This window comes from Mizuhopecten yessoensis, unplaced genomic scaffold, assembly GCF_002113885.1.
Source record: "Mizuhopecten yessoensis strain PY_sf001 unplaced genomic scaffold, ASM211388v2 scaffold4033, whole genome shotgun sequence".
NCBI lineage: Eukaryota > Metazoa > Mollusca > Bivalvia > Pectinida > Pectinidae > Mizuhopecten > Mizuhopecten yessoensis.
Window position 1 is genome coordinate 2,043,389 of NW_018405342.1, and position 11,128 is coordinate 2,054,516.

At 36.5% G+C, this 11,128-nt stretch overlaps 1 protein-coding gene across 1 annotated transcript; it reads right to left on the reverse strand.

Annotated features, from left to right (window-relative positions):
• Nucleotides 1-235: 235 nt before the first annotated feature.
• LOC110448453 (major egg antigen-like) lies at nt 236-10,476 on the reverse strand. Its single transcript, XM_021494705.1, has 2 exons — nt 10,312-10,476; nt 236-4,650 (listed from the first exon to the last, which is right to left on the reverse strand). Exon 2 carries the CDS (start codon nt 4,525-4,527, stop codon nt 3,490-3,492), a length of 1,038 nt encoding a protein of 345 aa, XP_021350380.1. The 5' UTR covers nt 4,528-4,650; nt 10,312-10,476; the 3' UTR covers nt 236-3,489.
• Between the last annotated feature and the right edge of the window lie 652 nt (nt 10,477-11,128).

Sequence of the window (11,128 nt, forward strand, 5' to 3'; positions counted from 1 at the left end):
TAACAATAGATTGGAGACAACATATTAACATCTTTGGTATCATCTTTATATTGCATACGAGTCCTGGCCATGCATACAAATGAGTTTCGAAATATTTACACATCGCACACGTTTACAATCATAGAAACACACAAGCATGCTTCTCACAATCTAGACAAATCAAATCTGACTTCCGGAACGATTTGAAAAAACAACAAAGTTATAAATGTTTATCTGTAATATCGTTTAGTGTTAAAAAAAAAACCCACAATTAAACCGAACACCGGAAATGAATGCATGATTGGCCTCCGAGTCAAAACACGTAACCTGTAAAGGACAGTATGCTTCTGTTTCAAAACCAAATTCGTGTGGAAAAATATGGCCGAAAGTTTTTAAAACAATAGTGTTTTTGTACTCGTAATCGCCTGATTTGTCTTTTTTGTTGTTGTAAGATCTACAGAAAATTCACGTTTTAAAAATGTATGTTTCATAAAATTTGGCATATTTTTCATTTCTTTATAGAATATCGTGATCTGCTTGAAACTGGTTTTGTTTATGGGGAGATACAATCAGAGTTATTAAAGGGCCTCGCCAAGGAAACCATGGCAACGGTCTTTTAATTATGTTATCTCCTTTTCCAAGACAGGATACACTGGGCGGTGTATACGAACCAAACGTATTTGAACGAACTATTCCAACTATTTGTAAAACATTCCCGTCAATTAAACTCCCAGACCTGTGTAACTCAAGAATCGTGACCTACCCAACCCCTGACATGTCCATACATCTAACACGAGCGTATGAAATCCACGTGCATATTGGATTTCATTCAACGCCAGGCTTTAGTTTATCAGTCTGGTTATGATTTTCAAAGCATGGTTAGATTTCACATAATTGATTTTGGTTATTTTTCATTCCTTTGTTAAAAACACTTGATGGATTTAATCGACTATTAAGCATTGTTTTATATAGATTAGTGCCTTAACATGTTAAAAAGTAATTTTTAATTTGTTATCTTTTCATTTGGACTTTATGTGTTGGTTAGAACGTTTCTCTTTTAGCTGTTGTAGGAAAACCAGACATGTGAATAACTTAGTCTTGGCGATAAAGCATTGCCTTATACCAAAACAAATCCACTCCATTATGTCAAGAAGTAAGTGTTGCCATGATTAATTTTGAAAGCTGAGATCAACATTTTGGCAGATGGTAAGATAGTTCCCGAATCTTAAAGATACTGTACAAGTGTGGGGCTAGTTTAGAACGTTATATTTTTAAATAGAAATTACTTGACCTTCGCAAACATCAGAGAAAAACTGTGTCTGGAATCAGGTAACAAATTCTGTTAAAATGACCTTCTATATATATTTAGACGCGTTTTCACTAGATATTTGTACAGAAACATTAGACCATGGTAATCATACGTCACACCAGTAATGTACTAGTCTGTTAAAAACGAAATTCTTTTAATACTTAAAAGTACGTAAAAGTCAATTTAAGACCATCAAAGAGATTCTACTCATCCTTAAATAAGGTTGATACTCGTAAATCAGATGATTTTGGTTGAAAAATTACGGGATGAAAAGCCTGGCCGCTATAAACCCCCTGGTGGCGAAGATTAGCGGTACCTCGAACGGATCAGACCAGCAACATTGGTGTGGCCAGGTGCAACGTATTAACGTTTGCAGAAGCATCTCAGACGCAATCTGTTTCATGTTTACTTGGTATAAACAGATATTATATATACTCTGGCATTTCAGGGCTCTGTGTTAAAGGAAGTCAGGCATATAATCGTGATAACCGCTCCGTGTCTCATATGCCCTTACATAGAATTAGCAGTGTACGAAACGGAGCTTGCTTTACGCCATAGCTCAGCTGTATTTTATATAACCCGATATACGTAATCTCAATTTCACGCAATTTTGAATATTAGCGTGCTTTCATAAAAAATACTTTAAATTATAAAACAAATATATTCGTGTTTCGTTGCTTACAAAATTCCTTATGAATATTCATGAATGTTTGGTTAAGATTTTACTTTAATTTTATATCCTAAATTTAAATAGTTCATTTATTTTTCGGTAAGCTTAACAGGCTTATGAATAAAAACCACTTGGTATTAAAGAGATGACTAAGAAACTAAAATGCCATTGCCACAGAAAACCATGATTAACAATATGAAACCTTTAAATGTAGGGTGCCGTATAAATGATAAGATTAGTCCGATCCACTGATAGCGAATATCTCGTTCGAAACACGAGGAGATTTATTTCGTTCTGCGTCTTAGAACGCAGATTGCATCCTGTTCGATGCAGATAAAGAAACCCACATCTAGGAACTAACAAAAACCAGAATCTGATGCTTCGTCAGCATCACGAGAGAAAGATATGTCAGACATTTACATAGTGTGGGTATTTTAGCTAGTTTAGGTGTGAGACTGTTGAAAATATAGGTTATTAGGAAGGACAAAAAAAAAATTATGTTCTTCAAATTATCAACGATAACACATTTTAAGACAGTTGTACAGGTGATAAAACGTCTAAATGTATAGATCGAGTAATCTTACCTCTTTATGTGTGAGACTTATGTTGGTAGATTAGTTGATTTAGGACGGTAAATAATTCATCATATTCTTGATAACAACATCTTTAACAAATTGAAACATTTTGAAGCCCACGCCAAGTAAGTTTCCCATGCATGTTGATGTTATTGGAGTGCCGCTGGAAGCATCATCCGTAAGTGTATGTCCAAGTACGAAATAAAATGTGATTTCAGTAGATATTCAATGACTCTCATACCGAGGACGGAACATATAGTTTAACATCTACTACACCGCTAACTAAATATATACAAACTTTGTAACGCCTACATTAATGCCTCTATACAATACATTTTGACAACTTATGAGTTTGGCATGATACATTTATGGGTGATTTGATATATAGTTTTGACAAATAATTTGTTTATGGAATTGATTGTTTTTGTTTTATTTTATCAATTTGCATGCATGATAATTAAGTTGAAAGCCCTTGTCTGGTTCTAATAAATGAGAGGTGACATGCTCCTAATTGCTAAACTATATAAATATTACCTTTCTTCAGTTGAAACTATTTCGTGACTCATATAAAATCACCTCCAAATTGCTTTGGATTAAGATCACTCTTGATATCGTTAAATCCAAATTAAATTTTATAATTTAAAAGGATCAAGTTGATATCCGAAATCGGTTTTGATTTTAAACCGAGTACTTTAAATCCTCCTTAATTATCGTAGAGTAAAACAGCATATCCCTGGAATTATCACGGATTAAAACTCCGGTATTCATTTTTGATACTATCTTTCTCGTTAATGATGTTTCATCCTGTTCTTAGCATCAAATCAACTCTTTAATCACTCGAAATAAACGTCCTTCGGTTCACACAAGACACAAGATGGCCCCACTAGCATAACATAGTTAACACAGAGGTTCCCTCCAAGTAGGACTCCGAACGGTAGGACTCCGAACTGTAAAATCTAACGCCGATGGACGTTGATTGTGACCAGAGGCCGGTTTTGGTTGTCCGTGACGGTCACCTGCGACTCTTTAGTGACCACCACTTTCCGGACGTCGTGGCTCTGTGTGATGGAGTAACGTTTCTGTGCGACTTGTTTCAAGGGAGCTTCGATATATAGTTTACCTTCCTCTCCAATGTAGGCTGAAATGGCAGTCTGGTCTACACTATCGGGTAGTTCATACTCTTTATTGAATTCTTTGTGCATTGTTCTACCAGTTAATTTCTCTTCGTGTTCTGCATGTACAATTAACTTCTTTTTGTCTGTTTTCACTACAATTTCCTCCGGTTTAAATTCACCCACGTCAACACTTAACCGGAGTTTTCGTGTTCCGTCCGGTTCGGTTATTATAGGATTCTTAACCGTGTTAGTGCTGACCTCTAGTGGCCTGGCTATGGCGATCTGGTTGTTAGGAGACGGGGTACAGGCCATCCCGTTTGTACCGTTTGTTGAAGGAGAAATACTGCCCACAGCGTGCTGAATAGGTAACATAGTTTCCTTTCCTAAAATCTGTCCTCTTACTGGACCTTCGATGGACAGTATTCCGTCTTTACTGAGGATGCACTGGAGTTTATCTTGGTCTACGTTACTCGGTATATCCACTTGCCGACTGTACTCCTTAACAACTGACGAGGATGTGGATTTCTCCTCGTGCTTTGCCGAAACAGCTATTTTATTATCTTGCACACGAACCTGTATTTCCTCTGGTCTAAATTCGCTGACGTCAAAGCGTACTTTGAATTTCTGACCACCCTGTAGATCGTTAACAAAAATAGTTTTCAGGTTATCTAGCGTATCTACTGCATTAGAACTGCCAGTTTTCTCTGTAGGTTTCAGCTTAAAGAATTCGTTCTTCATAGTTTCAAACTCACTATCCCATTCCTTCCTACGCTTCTCCATCCTGACTTCCATATCTTCCCAAGATTTGACTTGCCTGTCTTGGAACGTCATCTCGTCCCTCTTCACCGGCACGTGTAGCTCCGATCTAAAGAGTGCCATGGCGCAGGCTCGGTCTATATATACACCTAGGATGGGGCAACTAAAACTAGTCGGGCTGGATGGTAATCACTTTCTATGATGCTGCACAGAGATTAAAATGCCACTGCGGTGTCTACCAGTATTCTGAAAACAGGTGATAGAAATCAATTAGGCAAGTTGTGCTATAGAGTTTACACCGGAAAGGCGGACCCGGAAACTAATTGGTTAATCCTTAGTTCACTAACAGCACGATATATACAGCATTATATATCAAATAAATCCATTTGTATATAAATCGAATAAGTGGTTGATCTTATATTTGTTTTGAAAATGATAAGGAAGTGAGAGACAGGGAACTTATGTATATGATAAGATAAATAAAAACAATGGCTTTAGACCAGTCCTGCTGATTTTCGGTATTTGGAACATTGTTTAGTTACAATGTGTATTATATTACACAGTATTGTAATATGACATCTCATTATGGTCGCTGCGCATCAAAATCATTTTTCATTCTACTTCCAACTCAAAGGGATCTCAGCTTTTACCTTGACCTGTACAAGCTATAAATAAATACACAACCATGCCGTTAGACATTTAAATTTATCGAAGAGCCGCCAAGTGATCTTGATGTGAGACCATGGATTGACAAAATGCAGCTACATATTAAAGGCCCAAGTTAAGTCTGTTATCATTTCATAAATTTGACTGTTCAGACAATGTTCTGTAATATTTTGAACGATAATTAAAACGCTTTTGATTTCTGAGTGGTGAACTTTTGCGTAAATTGATGGAATAATATTCAATTTTATAAAGATATCAATATTTGATTGATAGTTCGATTAATTTGTTGAACTGAACCAAACGACCAAAAAGTTATGGTTGATATGTGATCGATCTGTTATATGGTTGACATATTAAGGTACGGTGTAATACATAGCTAAATCGTACCAGAACATGTGACAATTCGCGGAGTACTTAACATTTTGCGGTTTTGTGGCTACTATATGAACAGTAATACACAAACGTAAGTATAGATATTGTTTGGTATAATGGTGCTATACAGTAACATAAAACATTCGTATTGTTATAAGATGAACATAAGACACAAGAATGTCATTGCACTTATAAAATTTGGTAACGGATACAGTATGCAAAATATCAATGAATTACATTCCACCATACAGCTGTTTCATCCTTTTAGGACTCATTGGCGATGCTAGAGGCCAGAGAGGTGGACATACTAGTTGTCTAAACTATATATACAACATTTGATATAGCGCCCTATCAAGCTAACATAAGCCACCCTAAAGCGCTTTACAGTAGATATATATACAATTAATACAATTAACATATACATTAATCAATACAATGTTTGAGGAATTCGCAGGAGCTGCCATATCAGGCGCTAACTACTAGTCCTATGCCATCTGGCTAATATCTCCCTATGTGTGTATGCCTGCGTGTGTGCTGGAGATGTAATGTTTACTGATGAATCGAAGCAGAAGAGGGGGTGAATAAAACCCTTAATTATATTAATTTAAATATTAGATGACTTCTGGCTAATTTCAAACAATGATTCAATTGTGTTTATTATGAATCCTTTCAGTACTCAAAGGAGATCGCTGTACCCATCTAGGTTATTGTACGACAAACATCGGGGACTAAGGAATCCACTAGCAAAGACTACGACATAAGACATGCATACCATTGCACCTATACAATTTGGTAACTGATACAGTACGCTACAAAATGAGCTGTTTTTTCCCTCTAATTAAGACTCACAAAACGTAAACAGTTTGTTTAGTGCATCGTTACAAATTATTAGCATCTTACAGCACTGTTGTTACTGTAACATAAACTGTAATATATCTCAATGTTGAGAGCTAAACAATTTCTTATAGCATTCTTGTAATCTACTTAAACAGTTTCTTTTCATTCTGTTATCTTCTATCACGTGATCGTTTCGTACTAACAGCTAGCACATGGAATACCCATTCCGAAATCTTCGACAGTAACCATTATTGGCAGCAATATCAACGTTGAAACCCTGCCCTTGACACATTTGAGCCATCTATTTAAAAAAACATTAGCACGATGCCACTCTCTTCTCTTTAATCTTCTACATCTAATATTGTAACGCTATATATATGGGTCACACAACGCTACACATGAGAAGTGAATTTTAAATATCAGACCGATGGTATATCGACGACCCGTGAAACAATAATGATTTCAATGGAATGTGACTATTGCTTTACCAGCTTGAGAATGATACTAAACTACATGGAGTAAAGCAGCCGGTCAGATCACACAGACACTGCTTGCGGCGTGCTGTAGGGCAACACTGGTCATTTACTGGAGAGTCTGTTTACACGGAACTGTCAGGGAAATACCACGGAGGCATCGGCTTATCTCGGCAGGCACAGCCGTAAGAAATGGCGTATTGTTTAATTTTATACACAGAGTTAAGTGATCTGTAAGCAGAGTTTTGTTTACAAAACCATGACCTTTATAAACGAAGTGATGGCCTTCACGAGACTTTCAATGATAACCTTGTTTTCGTGATCACACCACAGCTTCAGGTCGGCTACTCAGAGAAGAATACACATGTTGTAAGAGGCAGATAATGTGGGAACCCCTGCATAATTGGGTATTTTTGGTGTGCCTTCTACTGGGGAACACGAAAGTGCCAAAATATATCTGCTATGCCCCTCGCAATACTGTTGATATTTTGTTCTCCTTATTTCGTTTCTTCCTTCTTTCTTTCATAATGCCTTAATTCTTAAAGAGTCCTCGCTTTTAGCCTTGGTTTGGACCGTTTGTCCAGTTGTGTAATGTCATTGGCCCGTCGACTAACAGAGACAAACCAAAGTCGTTGAAATAGGTACTCACTGCCTTTTGCTTAACGTTCACCATTCAATTGACGGCGTTGAGGGCAGGTTAGCCCGTTGTCAGTACAATAGACCAGTTTAAATGTCATACTAACCATTCTCATGTTATGACGTTTCAGTAAGATGACACTTTAAATGGTCATGTCTTACGTAAAGGCCGCCTTTATATGACCTTAGCTTTTGTCATGACGTAGACACCTTAACTAACAAGATTCCTTGTTAAATACCAAATCAGACACTGACAACATGTAAGTTGTCTTGAAGTTATATGGTTTAAATGGCAATAACATTCACTGCAATAGCATACCAAATGAATTGAAACTATCGTCATTACATTTTTATCTGCTTTGGACACTGTGATTCAGATGGCCAAAACCCGATTTTCCAATAACATCCAAGCCGATTTACAATGTCACAGCTACTTATATGAAGTTGACCTATGCCTACATTAGTCTCGAAAGAGGAAAATAGGAAATAGTATACCACAATATCTGAACACCAGACATAAATCGGCGCACAAAGACAATACAAAGACAGAATTCAGACACCTTCGGTTTGTTTGTGTTTTACGTCCTATTAATAGCTTTGAGCATTTAAGGACATGCCAGGTTTTGGTGGTTGAGGGAAGCCGGAGTACTCGCAGAAAAAACCACCGACCTGCGGTAAGTACCTGTCGACTGCCCCACGCAGGCCTCAAACCCGCGACCCGGAAATAAAGGCTAGTGATGGCAGAATGTCAGACGCCGTAACAACTCGGTCACCACTCGACAACAGACACAAGAACGCAAAGAATGGTATACAGAATCACAACTACATATTCCTCACCGATAAACGTTTACTGAACCACATGTGGTACATGTACCCTTCATCATACCGACAAAGTCAGGAGAGCTTGTTGATCGAGCTACTACCCAATTAATAGCATTGTTTCTCTAAATGTCTTAAAAAAAAATAATCTCTTTTTATATTGTATAACGGAACAATACAGATTCAACTTGTCAAATCTGAACATTTGATTTAGTTCTAATGGATAGATGAAAACCATAAGTCTTACTGGTAACATTTTACCACTAAACCAATTACTATAGTATACGAAACAACACAGGTCCAACTTGTCAAAGATTACACTAGACCTATTTCTATTGTATAAAGTATACTAGTACACAGGTTATAGGTCATTGTTTTACTATCTTACCACTAAACCTGTCCCTGTTGTATAAAGGAATAGCACAGGTCCAATTACTTTAAACGTTTGAAACACTAGAAACAAAAGCAACCACATTGTACATACTTTAAACTTACATACGCATTTTTTTTTTTGTATAACGATTATGGTTGGAAATATCTCGTACCATATTGAATTACACTTACTAATTATCATGACTCCTAATAATTTCGGTTAAAAAATCATTGAGCTGTCTGTGTTTCTGCAAATCAACGCCTCTGATATTTCATTAACTTATCTGCCGCTTACCTTACGAAATATGATTACAGAGTTATGAATGTTTATTTAAATCAGGAAAACTATCCTTGAAGTGTAGCAAGATTTGCAGATAGCGATAACACGGAATCTTCCATGTATAAATGTTTCCTAAACGCTAGGAGACTGAAACTATATGAACCGTCTCAAAAGGGATATGCAATCACATTAAGTAAACAAGTAACTTCAACGCTGATGGCAAAAGAGAGATTGCTTATGATCCCGTGCTCAGTGGTAATATCGTTAAACGTAGATTCTAACTTTCCTTGTCCGAAACCCTGTGTACCTGTGTATGGCACTGTAAGTAAACCAACATAGCAAACAGCGTATCAGAAATACATAAATACTTAATAATTTGCTTTAAGTCCGGTATTTATTATGGTCAACTTAAACGTTACTTAATGATGGAAGATGAACACAATACGGATTGTGCGTATACACTGATCCACTCTAAAATAGTATGAAATAAAAGAATAATTAACAATAAGAGACATTTTAAAAGCCATGAAAAAAAGAGCGATAACGAAATACAATTTCTAATAGATGGTAAAACAGTGCCGTACACAGGGTATGTTCGGTATCTTATGTATTGCAAACATCATAGAAACTATGAACATAATGAAACCAATACCTATGTGGAAACATAAACATCACACACAGATACCAGTTACAAAGGTTTATCACTATAGGAGTAAGCTTATCTACAACGTCTGTGGTATTCACACTACTGCTACTAACCTAGTTAACGAACAGTACAACTACACATCAGCTTTGTATATCGTGTTACTTGTTTATCTTTATGTGGAGGATATAAAGTTAACCATATCGTACCCTCCACCATATCAATCTTAATTACCAGTGAAAAGTTTGAAAACTCTGTGAAGTAAAATTCAACCAAACAAAAATGAAATAAAGAAATGAATATATGTAACAACAACGCTTAGTTCAACCAAAATATGTTATATATGATATACTGTGAGAAAATTAATATTCAGGAATACATATTTTCGATTGCATTTCAAACGAAATTAAATGCAAGGATTTCAATTCGATACAGGAACAACAACATTATATATAATGTGTGTTCATGTCCGCCTTGAACATGGGATTGATTATTTTCAATGTGAATATCAAGCAACAATATCTATCTCAAATATTCAAATATGTTTACAGAAAATATTTGATATATTTCAAATAACTAATAAATTAAAGAAATAAGGTAAACTATTGAAACAAAACTACTTAATGGGTCAGCGTTAATATACCTGATATGTTTGATGATCTTTTTACACTAAAACAACAAGCAAACTTTCTGTTCACGAAATCAGAAGAGACAAACAGGGCAGCTATATAAATAACCATAAACTATATTGCTAGGTTACACAGCAGACTGAAAAGAATATAAACGGAAACGGCATCAGATAAAATTACCTTGTAGTTTTCATAGATATAATACTTCCTTGGTGAACACAGTCCAGCATACCGTCTGTGATGTGTAACGGTCTGTTATCTACCCGTACTGACTGCCGACTAACACTGCCCACGTAACAACAATGAAGCAGTCTGGAGTTGATGAGGCTGAGGAGACACTGCTGCTCACTCCGATAGTATTCAAGGAAGCTCAGCTACGAGGAATCCCAAGCATTCCCAATGTACAGCATATAGGTTTTTTGCCGCATCTTCGCACACATTTTCCGTGTAGGTGTAAGGTAAATAGAAGCTGAGTGTATTGGATAATGAAGCTATTTAGACCTGGACCTGATCATGTTATGAGAGTACAAAATTTCGGTGCAATATTTTATTGGAAGTAAATGCGGAAATATGATTAGCTGATTTCTTCACATGATGCTATGTTGTTTAGATACTGACCTACATCCCTACACATATTTCATCCTGTACTTTGTGCAGACGCCAGCTCCAATGTGAGAATCTCTGCCAACATGAATATGATGGGCATATGATGTTTGATAACACTTGTCACAGGATCAGACAGGGGAAACATTGACTCTGCTAATCAGGACATGCTTGCTTCACCTGTGTGTATATCTGTCTGTTTCTAGGAGGAGACCTATAAACAAAAATGATCGCCTTGCTTTAAGCAGCGGCAGTCTATCATTCTGCCAACTTCAATTATATGGTACCACCTGTCATTGCAGGAAAAGGACATTGACCATTTGCATTTTCACAGTTTGAAGGCTATAGTTGTTCGACGATTGGACCTCCAAATTATTTTGTTCATCGTCTGAAA

Excerpts from the sequence above, each read along its gene's own strand:
- LOC110448453 (XM_021494705.1), bottom strand. The coding sequence starts at position 4,527 with ATGGCACTCTTTAGATCGGAGCTACACGTGCCGGTGAAGAGGGACGAG.